Source organism: Cucurbita maxima, unplaced genomic scaffold (genome assembly GCF_002738345.1).
Source record: "Cucurbita maxima cultivar Rimu unplaced genomic scaffold, Cmax_1.0 Cma_Scf00026, whole genome shotgun sequence".
In the NCBI taxonomy this organism is placed as follows: domain Eukaryota; kingdom Viridiplantae; phylum Streptophyta; class Magnoliopsida; order Cucurbitales; family Cucurbitaceae; genus Cucurbita; species Cucurbita maxima.
Window position 1 is genome coordinate 2,111,128 of NW_019272042.1, and position 21,099 is coordinate 2,132,226.

Here is a 21,099-nt window from a genome sequence, read left to right on the forward strand (position 1 = left end):
AAAAAAAAAAAAAAAAAAAAAGAAATTAAATTAAAAAATTAATAATTTCTTCCATTTTTTTTTCTCTTCTTTTTCCACGGTACGTCGTCGTATACTCTTAACAAATTTCATGGGATTTTCTCCATTAATCATGTTCACTAATCACACAATCCCATCACTGTATAATATTTCTATAATTAATTAGTTTTTTTTTTCTTTTTCCCTCCGTGTCGATGGAGGTGACCAGATTTATGTAGCTGGTTCGGGTTTTGGTTTCGGTTCAAAGAATTCAGTTCCTTAAAACGGTTCGATTTATATATATATTGCCTTTTTAATTAATTTTATTAAATATTTTGTGTATTATCTACCGAATTAGATGGATCATGTTATTGATTATTAGTATTACGTAGCTCTCGAGAGGGGCGGGTTTTAGGGTTTAGGGTTTTAAAAGCCATTAGGGAAGGCCAATGCAAGTAGTGTAGAGTTATAGTTTTACTTTTTGATTTGTTGTCTATCTCAAAAAAAGTAGGGTTATAGGGTTTTGATTAATAGAGAATATGAGTGTCGGGGAGGAAACCTAGAATTCGGGGTCGGGGTCGGGGTCGGGGTCGAGGTAGAGTATAGAGTTGTTTTGGGTATATTGTTTAATTGGGTCATTGTTACGTAACTGTCTCGTAATAACCTTTAGATATGATTTTTTAAAGTATGTATGCACGTGATTATTACTGGAATGTAAGTCGAAATATTGGGTGTCGTTTCTCGATTGTGCCTGTGCTTAGTTTCTTCCCGAGTTCAACATGCTCTCGTGTATTTTATCTAATGTTTGACGTTGACACGAGATGCCCTCCATCTATTTCTCTTTGCAAAAATGCCCCTCTCTTTGGAATTCTAATAGAATAGGTGTAATTAATATCTCTTCCATTCAAAACTTTTCTACTGGAGTTGTTGAATTTCTAATAATTATTTTTGTACTTTATTTTATAATTTCAGTCAGTAAATTAATTTATTTTTTATGTATTAAAAGAATTAAATGTACCTTAAAAAATACATTATTATTATTATTATTATTATTTTCAATTAATTCATTTAAAAAATTGTTAAAAAACACATTTTAATTTTCGGAGAATCTATTCCGCTCAAAGATGGTCTATATCAATAAATTGGATTAGGATAAAGAACATGATAGAGTCGAGCTTACACTCGAGAGCTCAGAAATGGATAAATAACCGAATAATATTATCGAAATGAACGTATAATTTTTTTAATCTAACGGTTATTAGAGAGCATATAAATTTTGGAATCTGTATAGCTAAGTTATTAAAAATCGAGCACATTGTGACGGACTCATCTATATATATATAAAAATAATTATTCATTCATGAAAGGCTAATATATAGAACGATCCAGTTTTTTATTTATTATTTTTTAAATTTGTTGAAATGGTGAATATTCTATTTATCTTTATTAATTATCTTATTGATAAATATGGGAAATTAAAATAATAATAAATAATAATAAAAAGAGAAATTTTATTGCGTTATTTGATGAAAAATAATGCATGCAGATTGGTGATAATAATGTGAGTGTGCTTTGTGTGATTAAAAATTAAAAAAAAAATTATAACTTTAAAATATTATATTTTAAATATGAAATAAATTCATGAATGAAAATTTGAAATTATTTAAAATTATTTTTTATGTTCAAATTATCACTCCAAAACATACTTTTAATAATTTAAAATTAAATTTGATTATAAAAATTGGGTTTAAAAAATTTAAATATGACATTTAATTAATTTAAATATGATAAAAATCAAAATCACACTGGAACATGTTCTTAACCAATTTTTCAAAGAAGAGATACCGTTGGAATAATGTCAAAAGAGATATTTGTTGTCATTGCATGTGATATTAGAATCATTGTAAACCCTAAATTTAGCTCGTGTGTTAAAAAAAATAAAGCTCTTATGTCAATCGAGATACTCTATTCATCACTTATATACTCATGATCTTTCTTTTCGTAGCCAATGTGAAGCTTTGATCGCACTTTCAACCCACCGTCTCGTTTTCTCTCCAATTCAACGCTTTTAAAGAGTATGTTGTCGGCGTCTACCCAAAGAGTTCAATGACCGTCTTTTTTGTGACTCACCATATTTGCTCGGTTCTTGATAATTGAACGTGAATATAGTAGATCGGGGCATATCTCAGACACCAACGCAACTAAACCACTTCATTTCTTCATGATCTTATGATATTATCCATTCAAAATCTACGTTTTCATGGATTTTGTTTTATTTTCACCCAAAAGATCGATACATCAGGTACGAAGCTACCTCTAACCTATTAAATTCGTAATCTTCCCCGTATTTTATAATTTATAATGTTAGTGGGAGGGGAATCTAGTGTTATTGGTGTCTAAAATAGGGATGACAAGAATCAAAGAGGAGATAGAAAGGAAGGTAGGGGAAGAAAGCATTGGCAAGAAAAAGATAGAACATTGATAAAATGATATCAATATGGTATGAAAAATGATAGCTAATCACACAAATTCATAGATTTGGACATCCACTTCCATCCCATCAATACCCATCAATACACATCAATACCAACAATCAATCAAATAAGATTATTGAACATCAAGAACGTTTGGATGAAATAACAAAACCATCATCTTTTCTTCATCAAATCCACTTGGAACGATAAAAGCTCTCGACCAATATTTTGGGCGCAAACCCACTTTTTATTATCACCACTCAACTAATTTTGAGGCTAAATTAGTATAAAGAATTACCATCTTGTTCGTTCTTCTTTACGAATTAAAATATAAACACTGTTACGTTGTTCCAAGTAATTGTCACATTTGTTCTAGGTTTCAATCTTCATCCAACATTCTAACAAATTTTTATTTCAGTAATAGTTTTTGAATGTTTTTGAAGAATTGAAAATAATATTTGCATCGACATGACCCCTGTTTGCCTAGAGGTAGAAACAATCATCTCCTCGTGGGTCAAACCATCGTTGCTGAGAACCACCGAATGGCAGCATCTCTACTTCGACTCCACTTCCACCAACTACGTTGTCAATGAAAATCGATGTTTTTCCCAGCTTTCACGATGCATCGATAGCTTCGTATGAATATGAATCAATTTCTTGTTTTCAGTGCATATGTTCTGTTTTGCTCTGTTAGGGGATTAGAAGTGAATGATGCCATGAAATCTGTGATCCAAGCTGTTTGCCCGAAGACATTCTAGCAATTGCTGCCAGAGACTGTGCTGTGCTGTGCTGCAAGATGATGTCAAAGCAGTTACAAACAATGTTATTCTGACAATTAAGTTACTTTTTCTCTCTCTTTTTCCTAACAATTTTCAGTCAGGAAGACGCTTTTGGAAAGTGCAATTCAGAAGAGATAGCCTAAGTGCTAGCAGAAACAACATTCCCTGGCCCAAACTCCACTGTGGCTATCCTCTACAACCTGGTTTCTCTCTCAGAGATATTGTTGCTGTAAAAGATTTTGGCTTTTTCATTAATCTTTTACTTGTCCTGATAGTTTCACAATTTCTGAAGGGCGCACACACCTGGACAGCCAGATGTATTTCATTCCGTTCTAGATGGCATAGCTCGACGTCGCAAGGCCAGTGACATATTATGAGATCCTACTTTGGTTGAAGAGGAGAACGAAATATTCCTTATAAGGGTGTGAAAATATCTTCCTAGCATACGCGTTTCAAAACCATGAGGCTTACGACGATACGTAACTAACAAAAACAAACAATATCTACTAATAGTGGGCTTGGGCTGTTACAAATGATATTAGACACCAAGCGATGTGCTGATCCCCGAGTGGATTGTAAGATCTCACATTGGTTGGAGAGGAGAACGAAACATTCTTTATAAAGGTGTGGAAACCTCTCCCTAGAAAACATGTTTTGAAATCATGAGGCTAATGACAATACGTAACGAGCCAAATATTTGACAACCATTATAACATGAGTCCTCTCTTTGAAGTGGTTGCTCTAGTCTGATCAAATTCATGCAACGGGGAACGAGAAATAGTCAGAACCTACACAGTCGACCCAATGGTGAAAATGGGAAGCCTCAAACTACCCACCGGAACACATATCCTAATCCAAACTACCTACCGAACTTTAGCTAGATTATGTTCGAATTCAATATAAACCGACCCGGAAAAAACGAACACTTGGAGATAACTTGCTATATTGGAGAAGGTACTATTCTCAACTAGTATAATTGAATCACAGCTACAAAAGAAAGTCTACATATTCTCTTCAACTCCAATTTCTAAGATGTAATGAAACAAAAGAGCCGCCCGTATCTGCTGAGAAACTAAGATGTAATATATAAGGACATACAAGTTTATGAGCAATACATAGATTTTTAGCAATATGATACATTCATAACATTATGTTGTAACTAAGCCGATGCATTTAAATGTTCTCTACAGTGCCACGCTATTAACTGCAACAGAATATCATCCTATATGTGGTTTTTGTACCTTACAAAGCTGTTCTCTGCCTTAGAACTTCAAGGCAGCAGCAGCAGCCTAATATCTTCATCTCACAACTTCAATGGCAGATGCACCAGCTGACCTGTAGATCTCATTGATCCATTTCGAGCTCCTGAAGACCAAATAGTTCTACCATGGTTAACGTAGACCCAGTTAACGTTTCGCAAGTAAGGCTAAGTTGTCCCATTATAAAGAACGTGTAATGAAACATCTCGAACGTTAATCTGACAATGTGACAGTGCACGTGACGCTTTGTTAATTCATGTCTTGTCAGTTTATATAATTAAGCAGAAGAAACATCTTGAAACGACCTCTTTTTTGTGTCTTTTGCATCTTATTTATAATATCATGCTGTTCATCCTAATCCCAATCCCAATGGACTCGACTCTTACAAGCCAACATACACGACATATGGAATTAGAAAACCAACCTGTTGATTATTTATTCTTCCATGCCCATTCATGACTTGCTTGAAGTCCCTGAGGTAAGTAGTCATTTACGTGATGTTGACTCGGGGAAAGTAAGGTGGTTGCGTTAAAATATAAGTACAATGTACCTGGTGGAAGCGAGTAGGATCATTTACCGAGCTATTAGCTGTCTGCAATTTTGTATAAGTGCCTTCCTGCATAACGAAAGAATAAAATCATGTTCAAAATGCATTAACTGAAGAAGATCGAAGTGGTAGGACTGCAAAAGCCGTTGTACCCCAAGAAAAATCAAAGGAAAGTGAGTGATGAATAAAGTCGTAAAAGAATCGGTAACAATTCAAGTCCATTGCTAGCAGATATTGTCCTCTTTAAACTTTCCCTTTCACGCTTCCCCTCAAGATTTTTAAAACATGTCTGCTAGGGAGAGGTTTCCATACCCATATAAAGAATGTTTCGTTCTCCTCTACAATAGATGTGGGATCTCATGGAATCCAACAAAGATATTGTACTATCTAAAAAGTCTACCGTCTACGATAAAGTGGACCAATCAAAATAAAGATATAATTGCCAAAACTCTCAAATGCAATAATGAAAACTGGAATTGCTAATAGAATAGACAGACCTGTGAATGAAATGAAGGTTGCTGTACCAGCTGAGGGTGGGGCGTCGGTGTCTGGAACCGAGTTTGAAGCTGGGCTTGGGGAGTTTGAGAGAGTTGCTGGGTAGGTAGTAGTTGAGGACGTGACTGGTTAAGAGGCTGCATTACTGGTGGCTTTTGTTGTTGCTCGATCGCCGAAAGCTCTTGAGGTCTCTCCCACTGCAGGTTTACACATGAGAACACTAACCACACAAATAACAGCAAAAGCTTCAAAGAAACTCTCACCTTACTCTCACCAGTAACACTATTATAATAGTATTTATAACCATCAGGAGAAGTGTGCTCTGTCCAATTGCTGGTATTTATAGCTACAGGAGGAACTGTAGATTTATGTGTATCTGATGTTGCAGAAGTGGCACTGGTAGCTGTGTGTGGCACAACCCCTGTCCAGTGAGACTGCACGTGCATTTAAAACGACAGACAATATTTGTCTTAACCTTAAATTGGGATCAAAATGTCCTATATACCTCAACGAATCCAAACATGTTCTACTAGTATAGAGATAACTCGTTACCTGCTGATTAATAGTCCGGGAACTCGGCTGCAACGTTGAGCTTTGATTCGATGGTTGTATCGACTGCAACTGCTGCTGTAGCTGAGAGAATGCCTGCTGGGAAGACTGAAAACTAGCATGGAGAGTTTGTTTTTGTTGTGACAACATGTGTGCTAACTGAGAAGGTGAATTCTGCCGTGGCTGAATCGGTGTAGGACGTTGCTGTTGATTAGGGGCAGCTGATGAGGCACCCGGCTGGACCATAGCCTGAGATACCGGAAACTGTGCACCAATGCTAGGTAACTCTTGGGAAGGTGCGGGCAGACTGAATGGCAGTTGACCAGAAGAGTTGAAAATTTGTGGTTGATTATGCTGTTGTGCTAATGCTGCAGTTGAATGTGGCTGAGAATAGGAAGGACCATGAGGGTGCAATTGACTTGAAGGTGGCAACTGTGTTGTTGACTGAACGGCCTTTAGCACGGGCGACGCTTGGAGGCCAAGTGATGGATGCTGGCTGGCAGACTGATAAAGATTCTAACAAATTCAGATAACATTGGAGATTTTTGGGAATTCCTAGGATATAATCTAGCAGGTAGAGTAAAAAAAAAAAATCATAAATCGACATCTATTTACCTGTTGAGAAGCAGAGGATGCTGGAGAGGCTAACCCAGGATTGGAACCTCTAAACCCACTACCAGGACCACCCTAAAAATTATGCAAGCACATTAGTTATGCAGCGTACAACTAAGTGTGTGAAAACTACGGGTGTGGAAACCTCTCCCTAGCAGACGCGTTTTAAAAATCTTGAGGGGAAGCCCGAAAGGAAAAGCCCAAAGAAGACAATATCTGCTAGCGGTGGTTTTAGGCCATTACAATATCAACAGTATTAATGGGGACTTTAAGCAATTTTTGTTGCTTGCTTCAAATTTAACTTGCCAGGTTTCTTATTTCAAATTTAATAACTTGCCAGGTTTCTTATCTAGAAAAAAAAAATGGAAATATCCAATACGAAGATTATACAGAAAAGGTTCCATAAAATCCTTGCGTCGATGCCTTTTGATTTATAAGTAGGTCCCCACATCTAACGTCGAGATAAAATGCATGTTAACTATCATAGGTCAACCACTAATCCACAGAGGAAGTTAAAATTGTGAGGCTGTTAGGTTGAGTTTTTCATGGCTACGTATTAAAATATTAATATCCTACGAGTTCCCGATTACAAATATGGTTTAGTTAAAAGGAAGTAAATGGACCAAAATGCCACTTTTGCTATACATAAACCTACACAATTCAAAACACGAACAGCACTTGAAATTACATGTCAAAAGGTAATAATAACTTACCAAGTTCAAAGGCAGTCCCATTTCACTGGACCTAGGAGGCAACTGACCCCCAAAGGGAAAAGCACCAGCATCAACAGGTGGCCTGAAACCTCGTACATCAATTGGAACTCGATCACCCATAAATTCACCAAAATTAGGCATTGGTCTGCTAAAAGCACAAAACAATCAACAGCATGATCAGAAAATGCTTGGTACTTCGCCAAATTTTTGGCTCTAACTGGAGCTCCATTTCAAAACCATTTTGCAACTATGATCATTGCAGGTTGTTTTTATTCGTTGGGGATTTCCACTTTTTGGTACTTCTCATTTGATCAATGAAAAATTGTATTCAGTTTTCTATTTATTCACACACACTTAAAGACAATGGCCACTGAAAGGTATCTCCCACAATGAATTTTACCTCGGACCTGGTGCTTGAAAGCGAGAACCAAAACCCGGACCTCCAAATGCAGGAGTGCCCCTGAAAAAGCAAGATCCTTAAGTTATAAGGTTCTTAGTAATAATATATATATATATATATATATATATATATATATAGGTTAAGGGTGGACCAAATTTCAGAATAAGACATTAAATACTACCCACCAAAGCCATGTTCAAATAAAGGTTTAAGAAAATGCTAGATAAGAAAGGCCTTCAAAGGATCTAATTTCAATTTCAAAATTTGATCATAAAGGCCACATCATATCAAACCTTGAATCTCCAGATCTAGGCTTCTTTGGGTCAGCAAAGCGAACGCTTAATGGTTGATCACAACCCTAATTGTAGTAGTCAAGGAAATTCATTAAGTAATAGGTTCGGTGATAAATACTGCATAACAAAAAGATATTATAAACTCAAGAATAGACTTACTCCCATTGTAAACCTTCCATTAAGTGCATTTATAGCCGCCAGTGCCATATCCTTTTGTGAATACTTCACAAATCCACACCCTTCAAAATAACGCGACTCGTAAAGATACGGAAAACCAGAATAATGGAAGAGAGAATAATAATGACGGTGATGATAAGTTTGAATCTAATAGTCGCACGGCCTAGCATAATCTTCTTTCTCTTAGTATTTCACAGAAAAAAAACAAGTAATCAAATCCTAGAATTCCATATTGATAAATGCTGAATGAAATTCGAGTATCATCCATTCGTTTAAACCATTCAGCATCTACGACTCCATTCCATATCAAATAATCAAATCCCCTAGCCAACAAAGCCTCAAAATCTAAATCATTTACCATACAACATGCATTCTCCATATTGAACAAGAACAGGGATAAAAAACGTTTATTAACAAGATCAAATAGATTTGAAAAGCATACCACGACTCTGTTTCATTTCATCCCGCATGAGGTAAACATCGTCAACTACTCCATATGGAGAAAAGATCTGAGAACAAAAATATTGATTAATTTCTTGAACTATTGGAAGTAACCCATATGATCTTACTCCATGCAAAAGCACTAAGAAGAAAAGGCATACACGTCTCCACAGCCAAAATACGAAAGGACAATATACGTAAGCTCAAAACTAAGAAGAAAATGAGTTTCTAAAAGCTCAACAGAACCCAAAGTTCATAATTTATTTGATGGCAGAAAAAAGAGAAAGGAAAAGAAGTAGAAATGGATAACATTGAGATGAAAAGGGTTTAACGACACGGTTATAGCATACTTCCTTGACTTCTTTTTCTGTGGCTTGTTTATTTAATGAACCAACAAACAATTTGTACTCAACTGCACCTGCAGAAAATAAGTAAAGAAAAGAATCAATAAAATGATAGAAAATGAAATTGTTTTAGCAGACAGGTCGATTCACCATTCTACTGACTTGGAACGCTGACATTTCTGAAGTATTAATGCTTACAACACATTATACTTCAATAACGCTCAGTCCAGATTGAAATTCATATCTTACTCCGACTTTCTATTTGTCGTTTCAAAAATGAATTTTTCCGACGTAACAACCAAAGGTTCAAAAATAAACGAAGTAATAGTACTGCCTCAGAAATTTAATCCTCACACACAAAAAGAAAAAGATGACGATGATGGATGAAGGTTCATAAATAAGACAAAAGCCAGATCCATGAGTCAATTACCGAGACGCTCCTGCTCTCCATCAGCATATCGAACTTGAATTGGGCCTGCTCCCTGTAAACATGTTTAAGATACATAGTAGCATTGCGCACAAGATATATATAGATAACATTTGGGGGAGGAAACTCACCCCAGGAAGGGTATGTTGATTGTGCAAGTTCCTAATTGCTCTATCAGCTTCTTCTGGGGTTGTATATTTTACAAAACAACATCCTGCATAAGTAAAGGATGTTCTGATTTGACTACATTGGATCATAACTTTGTATTAATGGTGTTACATTTATTCCTAACCATAACCACGAGCAAATGAAGAGGCTAAAATACAGCGCACGTAAAATTAATGCTACATCCACATGTATCAGTTCATTCCAATCAACAGAAAGGCCAACTTTACAGTTACCATTACAAAAAATACGTCAACGACCAAATCAGGAAAATCTAGTAGAAAGGGATACAAACACACACAGAGATGAAAAGGGAAAGTTTTACATATAGATGTTGGTTACAACCTGCCATCTACAAGCACACAGGAAGATATAGGTAAAGAACACCCAAGAATCCCTCAACATTCATAAGGATTTAAAGGCGGTTTCCTACTAAAGACGCCACAAAATGCATCCAGAGAATAGGACACAACTTCAATTCCATTCATTAAGTACAAACAGGACCAACAGTAGAGATAAACTATAGCATTTTTCAGCATGAGGTCGTGGCCATAGTACACATTCCATTATCTATAGGAGATTAACCACCTTAAGTGAAACAGAGAAACTATAGAACGGGAAGAATTCAAATGTTGGAATAGCCAGCTATCAAGAATTTCTCAACGCCAAACATTTGGAATAATCTAGTAAAATCACTAGCGTGCACATTATGACTGCCTAAATGATCTTTGTATCGCAATCGTTGCCTTCAGCACCACCACCACAACCAACATTGGTACAAATGATTATGATGGTACAAAGAATCCAAAAGCTTGCTATTAGGAGGTCATCGATAATTTTTTTACATTTCTACGTCATATATATCAGTCTTACATTAGCTAGAAATGCCTCACTTTAAACAAACTTGAAAAAACTATCATATCCCAGCACTAAAATATCATTTAATAGGCTAAGCTAGTAATAACGAGGTCAAACAACCTACCGTCCTACAAACTCGTGAAAATATTAATCACAATCACTCCCTCTATCAAATAACACATTCACTCGGTTAATAAATCCACAACTTGCGGTAATTGAATCACAAAATGTACATTGATCATCAGCTACACGCAGCCACGAAATATGTTAAGTAAAGCCATCAGAAACTATAAACTCCACAACCGCATTATTCTGCCTTATCAAAACCCTTAAATAACAATATTGCAAAAGGTTTAATAATGAAATTACACACTGTCTTCTCCTATCCAACTAAAGCGGAAAACTTGAATAAGAAGACACAATATCATGCAAAATAGAGTAAACTTCAAAATGTGTAAATTCAGGGGATTAAACAAGTATCCATCAAACAAAAGTACAGAAATTTATACTCGGCATAGAACTCTCAACACTAAAAATGCCACTCAGCACGCCAATGCAATAAAAATGAACCAATCTGAGTAGATGGAAGGACATATCCCTCAGAAACTCAGCATAGTTGCATTGACAGCTGCATCATTTTGCTCAAATCAATTCTGCAGTGAGGCTTTACCAAGTATCCTCCTTCCGTAGCCCCATGAAAAAAGTTTTTGTATCTCCCAAGGTCTAGGTCTTTGTATATTATTATTTTTTACGTTTTATAAAATTACTGGTTTCCGGAAAGAAAGATACACAAGATAGTGTTGATAATAACAAAACCATTTATATGGACCAAAAAAATGCATGATCATACACCACAACCAACAAAGACACAGGATCTCCTTCTGCAAGAAGAAGAAACAGTCAAGACTTCAAACAACAGGCAATAAACATCAGTGCTGAACGCTAGAACGAACTCATTTTGAAAACAGGGCAAACCAGATAAAACTAATCAAGAACAAAAATCTCCTAAAAAATATAACACAGCAATCCATACACAAGCAACAGTGACAAGTTTGAAGCAGAGCTACTTGTTCTGTTTACACGCTACTAAGCACAAGTACAAAAGGGTATTGTGAAATATCACAAGAGAAATGTGGGGTAAGAGAGGATGAGTTTCACGTGGTCAATAAGGCTGAGTTTCATGTTGCAGCAGAACTCCCAAAGAGTCTGACTTGAGACAGAATAAGACGTTACAAAATCACGTCTATTATCAAACATGATGGGTCTTCTTCCATTTGCTTGGATAAAAATGAAGATATCATCAACAAGGAAACAAAACAATCCATGTGCCTCATACTACAATAGACTAAACCAACTCAGAGAAACATACAAGCAACCTGAAAATCCTGAGACTCATCCATTCATTCAATGGATAACATAAAAAGTGAGCTATCAGTTACCAACTATCCAACAAACACATACACCTCACAAAATCCTTTGCAAGCCACTAGGAGATGAAACTCCGTACCCATCACCATTTTATATTCCACATCAATAACAATTCAAAGTTTGAAACCATTTAAACGAATCACATTCACCACAATTTGAAAAAACACACACATTCAAATCTTCCAAACTTGCAATATATATTAACATAAAATTTTTATAAAAAAAACCAGTATTTTCTAATTCTGTACATTTGTCTTACTATAAATCCTAAAATAAAAAACCTAAACTGCTGGCAGCAGACACTCCCATTACAAAAAAAAAGGGGGTTATATCCTCATTGCCGCAGCACCAGCCACTATCACAAGGCCAGAAGGCACGGTCTTTTGTTCTCCACTGCCATACAAAACTTCATATTATAGCAGGTTTACATGCCTTGTCCTCTTCTTGTTTGAAAAAAGTTAGGATCGCAACGAAAACCAACAAGCACCAAACTTGTTGCAAAAACAAACTGAAACGAGCTCACGGTTTCTTCGAGCCTCTCAAAACCTGAAATGACATGTGTATGAACCAAAAGTGATTCATACAAAATAGAAGTTATGCTTACCTTGTTGCTGGCCTGTTCTCTTATCCTTTATCAAAGCTACTTCAATCACATTTCCATGTTCTTCAAACAATGGGCGAATCTGGTATCAAACAAGCATAGTTTTATTTAAGAAACCTATTTACATGAAAAAAAATCAAAATAAAACCAAATGAAAGTCACTCGTAAGCACATACCCTACCACTAACTGAGCCCAAAAAAAAATTATAAAGGCTCCAGGAGTAAGTGTTCATAAACAAAGAAGGATGACAACAACAATACTTGGTCACATGAACCCAAAACGTAGCATTGAAAATGAACTAAACATTTCTTTTTCCAAGATCCCTCAGTCCTAATCCTTTTATTTCTCTCAAACCATATGTCCTCAAAAGGGTAGAACAAAACCTAGCTTGCCAAGAAAGACATTTGTCCTACTTGTTCTCACCACCTCTAAACAAGAGATCCAATAGGAATCTCATACAACAATAATGACTGAAAGCCTACAACTTTTAAAGCCTCCCAACCCACCAAGCGCTCCCTTCAATAATGCATGTCAAATAATGCGAAAACATTTCATCTCTAGAAGAAATGCCACACCTAGACCTTCTCATATCAATAGAAGAATGCAAGACATGTCTGACAGCAATGTGTAAATACAGTGTACAAAAGTGGGGAAATGAATTCATGGCTTTTCAACAATTTAATGAAAACTTAAGACTTACATCTTCTTCTGTAACTGTCCTTGGAACGGATCCAACAAACAGCTTGGCAAAACTGCTTCTGTCCGAATGATCTGAAGATGGAAGATGTTGATATTAGCAAGCTGCATGATTAGTGAAGATGCTGTGTGAAATATATGAGACCTCCACTAAAAATATCTCCTATATTGATCACCCTGAAAGTTGAAATGAATTAACCTCTTAATGAGAGTTTTTGTTTCTTGATAGCTAACGGTTAGAAGGGAACTTCCTTTTTCTTTTTCCCCCTTCAATTGGGAGCTAATTATGATAAAGGTAATCAATAGAACTTCACATTGACAATAAATCGATTTTCAAGAACATAATTCAGACATTGGATGAAGTTTTAACCATATCTCAAACATCCCAGAAAGGTTAGAGAAAGTGAGGGAAAAAATCCACTCTTTAGAACTGGTATGATACAGGAGATATGCAATCTAACTCCGAGGTTCTTAGCATACATCATGAGCACCATCTTCCAAATAATGCGTTCTTTGACCTTTATAACATAAATTCTATGTGATTCGTGTACAGATTTGATAGAACTAAACTAACCAAGGGATATAGAAGCAACAAAGCGAAAACCAGCATGAAAGTAACTGAAAAAAGATCGCCTGGTGTTCTTATCAACAAAAGAATAGAAACTGCAACTAAATTAATCCACAAAATCTAACCTGGAGAACTTCCACGGCCGGCGAAAGGATAGCCCCGTTTCTGTCCTGCAACAGGAAGCGGCTGGAAACTGGACCCAAAACCACCGCCAGTACCAGGAATTGGACGGAACCCCCCGCCAGTTCCCATTGGGCGAAAATTAGCAGCACCGGGAGTAGAGAAGCGCGGCGGGCTGTCGAAAGGCCGACGGTTACCTCCGGCAACGCCGCCACGGAAGTTATTGGGGCTCCAGCGACTGTCTTGATGGTTCATCGGGGAGTCCGAGAAGCGAGAAGGAGCTGCAGAGTGACGGTACGGGTGGGAATCTTGGTCGGAACCATAGCGGTCTTCTCTATGCCTATCCAGCTTTGCGGAACTGAGAAATCGAAGCCCAAATTTGTGCAGTCCTCTTCAGGAAAGCGAATCAGTGAAGTGAAGCGAAATTCCAGAATCTTAGAACTCGCGAAGACAAGACGGAGTCAGACTCGGGAGGAAGAAGAGGAATCCCGCGCTGTCGCGGAAGAACTGAAGAAGGAAAGTACAAATAATTGTAATAAATAAAATAATAAACAATATATATATATATATATACACTTTATATGGGCCCGACAGAACTGTGGGCCGGAAGGTAAGTGGGCCCGTTAAACCCAATCGGCTTTATTTTGAGCCCATCAAGGATAAGATTTATAATTAAAATGGCTAAATTACAAAAATAATAATAATAATAATAAATAAATAAATAAATAAACCTCCGGGTAAAATATATCTATTTTTTATTATAAATTATGATATTATATTTAAATTTTCATTGTAGAAATCGAGAATTTAAATTTGAGAATAATAAGACTATTCTAATTATGATCAGAAATCCAAATATAACATATTAGTCTGAATCATTATTATACTCTTTCCAGGTCACGGCTTACGGTTTGGAACATCTGTAAAAGGTCGAGGATAATGTTGTAATTTTTAAAATAGCCGTAGCGTTTTTATTTTTCATTCTCTTCTCGATTTTCTTTCTTGTTCCACCCATTTATTGGGTGTTGCTTGTTACTGGTTCATGCTCGACTTGTAATCAAGGGAGCAATCCCTTCGTTCACATCAAGGACGTCTTCGTAATTTTACTGCTAATACATTAACATTGATATCTTAAATTAAAAAATATATATATATATATTTTTACCGCTAATACATTTAAATATACGGATGAGTTGATAAATAGTTTCCATCAAATTTTTAATTTTTTTTTTATACAATTTAGGGTTATTAATTTAATTTTAAAGGAGGAGAAATTTATTTTTTTAATTTTATTTTTTTAAAATTGAATATTATTATTTTTTATTATTATTAATTTAGATTAAAAAGCTTTAATTCTTTGAAAATTATGGTTTACTAAAACTCCTCTGCATGAAACGTAGGAAGTAAAGGGACCGAGGTTGACTGGACTGTTGATGTGGCATCCTCGGTGCCGCCGGCCATGGCCGTGCTAAATTATCGCCGCCGAGTAACTCCGGCAGCGTCTCCAAAAGTCGAAACCGAATTCATCTCAAATTCACTGCGGTTTTCCGAAACCAAATCCATCTCAAATGCAAACTAGAAGTATTCTGTAATGGAGATCTTCGGCGTTGGTAGCGTTTTCTCTTGAATCGGTTTTACTCTGAAACTTCAACGTTAGAACTTTTTAATTTTTGGTTATGGTTCCATTAATTGTTTAGCGCTTTCTTCTTTCTTGCATTGATTGTTCTTCTTTCTCTGCTGCATATATATACTTCCAATGGAACACTTCTCTTCACTCATCCTCTTCTTTTTTCTTGTTTTCAATCCATTTCACTTGGATTGTTCTTGCGAGCGCCAAAACGCCGGTAATGCTTCTAGTTATCTTGTAAGCATTCCTTCTGATCGACTTCTTCCATTCCGGATTTTGTCGGTAACTTGTAGCAATGGCTTTACTAGGCCCTGTGACTCACGCTCAGGTTTGTATTCTAATCACTTCTCAACTATTTCAATTCGTTCGATTATTTTAGTCCTGTGATTCGAAAGAAGTTCACTTCTATTGTGGATTTTCCTATAATTTCGCTCGCCAGCTCCACCATCAGTTCGTTGTTGCTTTATTCAATGGAAACTAGACTAATGTTATTATGGATTTATACTGGTTCTTTCACTTGATTGATACAGGTTTCGTTTCTTATCGGATTTTTAACCATTGTCGTTGCGTGGATTTATTCGGAGTACTTAGCATTTAAAAAGAAGTCAATCGCTTCCAAAGTGTAAGTTGATTGATCCTTTTAACCATAAATTTTTGCTGTCTTCTCTCTTTTTTCAAGACATGTTCATATTTATGTATTAATCATGATATGAACACACACATATACTAACAACATTACCAAGACAAGGAATACAGTGAAGAGGAATTAAGAGGAGCCCTGAAATTAGTTTTATCAGGAAGGGTCAATAGAATCTGCACGAAAGCTTTTTGACTTAGTACATATCTATCCTTTCCTACAGTTCCACATTTGCCTCTACATCTATAATTTCTTGCCAGCAACAATCTTGCAAATCATTTTACAAGCTACATTATTTTTGCTAAGAACAACTGCTTAATTATTTTTTTCCTTTTTGAACTCTCCCGGATTCTTGTTTCTTGAAACTTTGCATCGATCACTGAGAAGATCTGTTTCTTGTTGAAAAAGTAAACCAGCTTAATCAGTAAAAAGAACAATAATGGTGAATAGAATTGATAGAATATAGTTTGTTAGAAAGTGACAGTATCTGTTGCTTTTAGTCATATATGTGTGCTATAGATGTGAGGATATTTTGGTAGAAAATTATTCATTTTGTAGCATGTTGTTCCATACTGAAACTGGATTCTTTTTTAGAAGGCAAAGTAATGTTGCGTTTGCTGAGGTAGAAAGTGATGCTGGAAAGGAAGATGATAAAGCTGTTTTATTAGAAGGGGGGGCTATCAAGTCTATTTCTTCTGGAGCTCGAATTCCACCTACCTTCTCTACTGTTATCAGGTTCACAAAAGGAAGCGTTAGTTCCTTCCAATGGCAGCTGCTGATTCTTTAGGTTTACTTATGTTTGTTTGCTTGTGTTTGGTTTGCCTGCTAGGTTCATTACGCTGGAAGAGTCATTCTTGATAGAAAATCGAATGTTACTCCGAGCAGCGTACGTAAACCCCTGCATAGAATTTAAGCTAAATATTTATGTGACATCTCTTGAATGTTGAGTTTTATCTCTTTTTAGTTAATATGTTTCTCTCTTTTTTCACTTACAGATCTGAACTTGGTCTTCTTTTAGCATACTTCTATATCTGTGACCGTACTGATACATTTGGATCGGCAACAAAGGTGTCTTGATTTCCGGAGCTCTTTTCTTCCAATTTCTTTTAGTAATCTTTCTAATACATTGTTCATTAGAAAACCATTTAGATATGTTCTTATTGCATTGTACTTCTTCAACATCAATTGTATTTTTATATTAAAAAAAAGTTCAAATTTTTCTTTCTTTTTTTTACTTTTAAGATTGAAAATTGTAATTTTTGTGAACTCCATTTTGTTGATTTACACCAGTTCTCCCCGATCTAATATCTCTCTTGTTTAATTTTTGCAGAGTTACAATCGAGATCTTTTCGCCTTCCTCTTGATCCTTCTTATCTTAGTTGCAGCAATTACTTCGTTCAAGATACATCTCGATAAATCACCATTTTCAGTGAAACCTATACTCTTCTTGAATAGGCATCAAACTGAGGAGTGGAAAGGATGGATGCAGGTCAGTCACTCACACACATAATTATTAGTGTTCATTTTATTTCTCTGAATGAAAGTGCAGTTTCTTACCATATATATATATATAGAAGCATGATTCCTAATTGCGTTTTCCTTGATTTCATCTCAAATCTTGCAAGTCATAATGGGAAATTGCTTATAAAGTTACCCGAGCTAACTTCATAAGCTTCTTTTGTTTTTCTATAGGTGATTTTTTTGATGTACCATTACTTTGCTGCAAGAGAAATTTACAATGTGGGTCGCGTATGTGTTGCTTCATATGTGTGGATGACTGGATTCGGGAATTTTTCATATTACTATGCTCGTAAAGACTTTAGCCTTCCTAGATTTGCTCAGGCATGCTCACCTATTGATCCTTCAATTTCTTGCTCGTAAGAAAGAAAAGTTATTTGTGATCAAAACTATTATTTAGTGACTTTTTACATTTTCTTCTGATCAGATGATGTGGCGGCTTAATTTCTTGGTGTTTATGTGCTGCATTGTCCTTGACAACAGTTACATGCTATACTATATCTGCCCCTTGCACACTTTTTTCTCTCTCGTGGTATATGGTATTGTTGGTGTTATGCACAAATACAATGAGATTAGAGCCGTCATTGTCGTGAAATTTTTCGTTTGCTTCTTGGTCGTTATCATAGTGTGGGAAATACCTGGAGTGTTTGAAGTTCTTTGGGAACCATTTACCTTCATTCTAGGTAGCTCTTGATGTATTTAACTTTTCAAGGATAAACGATTTTCTCCAACCAACCTAACATTTCAAATTATTATTGCAGGATATAAAGATCCAAATCGACTGAAAGAACAGTTGCCTCCTATGTATGAGTGGCACTTCCGCACAGGACTTGATCGCTATATTTGGATATTAGGCATGGTGTATGCTTACTATTATCCAACTGTAAGTTTAAACATGCTCGACTTGTACTATCATCACATTTTTTCTACCTGAAATTTTTTAGTTTGTCTCATCCAATCATAAGGCGTCCTTGATGTTGAGGATTGTTGGGAGAGAGTCCCACGTTGGCTAATTTAGGGAATGATCATGAGTTTATAAGTAAAGAATACATCTCCATTTGTACGAGACCTTTTGGAAAAACCCAAAGCAAAGTCATGAGAGCTTATGCTCAAAGTGGACAATATCATACCATTGTGGAGAGTCGTTATTCCCAACACTTGATTGATCCCATCCAAATAAGGGTATCATTATTGCATTTCCCCTTTTAGAAATTCTTAATAATGGAATGATTTTGACAGATTGAGAAATGGATTGAAAAGCTAGACGAAGCAAAACTGAAGCGCAGGATACTGATCAAAACGACAATTGTTGTGACATCCGCAACGGTAGAATGTTTTTTAATGTGTACCATAGTCATTTCTTGGTTTTTTTCCCTCTAATTCAAGCCGTTTTGTGACTTTTCAGGCCGCATATCTATGGTTTGAGTACATCTTCAAATTGGACAGTCTTACTTACAACCAATACCATCCTTACACTTCTTGGATTCCCATCACGTATGTGAACCTTTTCTTATATGGAGCTTGAAATAGAAAAGCTATATATGTTAGTTAAGCATTGTTTTGTTCATGTGGAGCAGAGCCTACATATGCATACGAAATGTCAGCCAGAGTACCCGTAGCTATACTTTGACCGTTTTCGGGTATGTCATTTTGTTTTTAAAACCCATTTACTTCTTTGTTTTATCATATAATTAACTTTTAATTGCTTTAAACCCATCCAGTTGGATTGGAAAGATTTCACTGGACACATACATCTCGCAGTTCCATATTTGGTTAAGGTATGAGCCTCCTTTTTCAGCTGGTGTTTTGTTCCATGCATAAAATAGTTGGTGAATAATGTTAAATTAGCTATAACTATTCCTAGGTTCTCCTCAGCAGGAAACACAAAAAGATAAATGGCAAGCTTAAGATCATACAACTAATCATCTAATGGGTGGCATCTTTTCTTGAGCATTAGAGGTTCAACTATAACGGGCGCCCACCACTAGCAAATATTGTTCTCTTTAGATTTTCCCTTTCAGGCTTCCTCTCACGGTTATTAAAACGCGTCTACTAGGGAGAGGTTTCCACACATTCATAAAGAATGTTTCATTCTCTTCTCCAACCGATGTGGGATCTCACATCAACTTACTCAAAGCAAAGCCAAGTTCTGTAGCTAGTCTTTGAAACCCGAAACGGAATAAAATGACAACCAGCCCACTTTGGACCTTTCTTAGTTAGTTTACAAGAACCATAGTACATTTTTTTGGATTTATAACTCCAAACGTTTTGGTGTCAAATGCATTTGTTTTTATAGCATAGGTAGAGACAACAATTATTAACCAATCATACACTAAAACATCTCTACAATTTAACCTTATCTTTCAGATCAAATGCTCCGGACGCCCAGCCAAAGCTGTTGCTCACTATCATCCCAGATTATCCTTTACTGAACTTCATGCTTACAACTATCATACTTCTGACGGTAAATATTAGTTAGTTACTTTTAACGTCTTGAAGATTGTGACTGTGCTAAATTTTGATCATCCCCCGTTTGCTTGCCTTGCCTTGCCTTGCCTTGCTTGCAGACTTCTTACAGGCTCTCTGAGCTGACAAATACGTTTAAAACGGCCTTTGTACCTAGCAAGGACAATAAGCGCATTATGCATAACATGATTGCCGCAGCTGCAATCATGGCCATCTTATACGCCTTGTCATTCGTATTCCTTAAAGTCCCTCCAATGATGGTAAGAGTCCCGAACATTAACAACATTAATATGGTTACAATCACTTTTGTCGTGTTCAAAGTTACTTCAGTACATGCTTTTAATAATTCAAAATCGATTTAGTGTTTAGTTTTATGCTTTTAGATACGATTTTCATATCATAAAAATTGATTTTGAAGGATGAGCACACGTTCGGGCGTGATTTTAAACCTGACAAAAGTGGTTTTAACCATTTTAAGATCGGCCGTTGTCATCGACTTTCTTCCTCATTCTTTTGGTATTCAATATGCAGGTTTGAGAATTGAAGATAATAAGAGATTGTACAGAAGGGCACTACAATTTTCTGTGGAAGGACGAAATTTCGTGATGAAAAAGAAGGGAAAAAAACAAGAAAATTGTGTTATAGGTTAATCCACCGTATTGTTAGTGGGTTATTAAATGAAATAAGCCACTACCTTAGGGCATAGTTTATTCATAATTTGAGGCCACGGTCTTGTATTCCATTGAGTATGTTGACTTTCAATAAAAATTTGTTACTTTTAAATAGTGAAATAAATAACAAATCTTCACATTTTTACGTTTATTTCCATTTATTTTAAATATATATATATATATATTATAAAAACTGTAAAGTCAAAATTACTTTTTTTTTTTTTTTTTTTTTTTTT

At 35.9% G+C, this 21,099-nt stretch overlaps 2 protein-coding genes across 5 annotated transcripts; one reads left to right on the forward strand and one right to left on the reverse strand.

Annotated features, from left to right (window-relative positions):
* Nucleotides 1–4,241: 4,241 nt before the first annotated feature.
* On the reverse strand, nucleotides 4,242–14,466 carry LOC111499228 (flowering time control protein FCA-like). Of its 3 annotated transcripts, none has more exons than XM_023150758.1 (18): nucleotides 13,950–14,466; nucleotides 13,261–13,331; nucleotides 12,563–12,641; nucleotides 9,639–9,721; nucleotides 9,511–9,562; nucleotides 9,087–9,154; nucleotides 8,738–8,804; nucleotides 8,278–8,357; nucleotides 8,119–8,183; nucleotides 7,826–7,885; nucleotides 7,426–7,570; nucleotides 6,716–6,787; nucleotides 6,104–6,604; nucleotides 5,815–5,985; nucleotides 5,554–5,748; nucleotides 5,060–5,125; nucleotides 4,934–4,982; nucleotides 4,242–4,615 (listed from the first exon to the last, which is right to left on the reverse strand). In XM_023150758.1, the coding sequence occupies exons 1-17, from the start codon at nucleotides 14,197–14,199 to the stop codon at nucleotides 4,941–4,943; spliced, it is 2,067 nt and encodes a 688-aa protein (XP_023006526.1). In that variant the 5' UTR covers nucleotides 14,200–14,466; the 3' UTR covers nucleotides 4,242–4,615; nucleotides 4,934–4,940. The 3 variants fall into 3 exon arrangements, with proteins under 3 accessions (XP_023006526.1, XP_023006525.1, XP_023006528.1); XM_023150757.1 differs by having other exon boundaries at nucleotides 7,426–7,573; XM_023150760.1 differs by lacking the exon at nucleotides 6,716–6,787 and having other exon boundaries at nucleotides 7,426–7,573.
* Nucleotides 14,467–15,348: 882 nt separating this feature from the next.
* LOC111499243 (protein REDUCED WALL ACETYLATION 2) lies at nucleotides 15,349–20,959 on the forward strand. Of its 2 annotated transcripts, none has more exons than XM_023150787.1 (16): nucleotides 15,349–15,899; nucleotides 16,102–16,193; nucleotides 16,803–16,943; nucleotides 17,038–17,094; nucleotides 17,204–17,276; nucleotides 17,539–17,697; nucleotides 17,901–18,050; nucleotides 18,154–18,409; nucleotides 18,488–18,609; nucleotides 18,966–19,052; nucleotides 19,132–19,220; nucleotides 19,304–19,366; nucleotides 19,448–19,504; nucleotides 20,094–20,190; nucleotides 20,294–20,452; nucleotides 20,724–20,959. In XM_023150787.1, the coding sequence occupies exons 1-16, from the start codon at nucleotides 15,867–15,869 to the stop codon at nucleotides 20,727–20,729; spliced, it is 1,641 nt and encodes a 546-aa protein (XP_023006555.1). In that variant the 5' UTR covers nucleotides 15,349–15,866; the 3' UTR covers nucleotides 20,730–20,959. The 2 variants fall into 2 exon arrangements, with proteins under 2 accessions (XP_023006555.1, XP_023006556.1); XM_023150788.1 differs by having other exon boundaries at nucleotides 16,806–16,943.
* The last annotated feature ends 140 nt before the right edge of the window (nucleotides 20,960–21,099 follow it).

Excerpts from the sequence above, each read along its gene's own strand:
- LOC111499228 (XM_023150757.1), bottom strand. The coding sequence starts at position 14,199 with ATGAACCATCAAGACAGTCGCTGGAGCCCCAATAACTTCCGTGGCGGC. Across the intron at positions 9,722-12,562 it reads GAGAACAGGCCAGCAACAAG|GATGTTGTTTTGTAAAATAT; the intron begins GTAAGCATAACT and ends TTACTTATGCAG. Across the intron at positions 7,574-7,825 it reads TTTCAAGCACCAGGTCCGAG|CAGACCAATGCCTAATTTTG; the intron begins GTAAAATTCATT and ends TTGTGCTTTTAG.
- LOC111499243 (XM_023150787.1), top strand. The coding sequence starts at position 15,867 with ATGGCTTTACTAGGCCCTGTGACTCACGCTCAG. Across the intron at positions 18,051-18,153 it reads GCCTTCCTAGATTTGCTCAG|ATGATGTGGCGGCTTAATTT; the intron begins GCATGCTCACCT and ends TCTTCTGATCAG. Across the intron at positions 18,410-18,487 it reads ACCATTTACCTTCATTCTAG|GATATAAAGATCCAAATCGA; the intron begins GTAGCTCTTGAT and ends TTATTATTGCAG.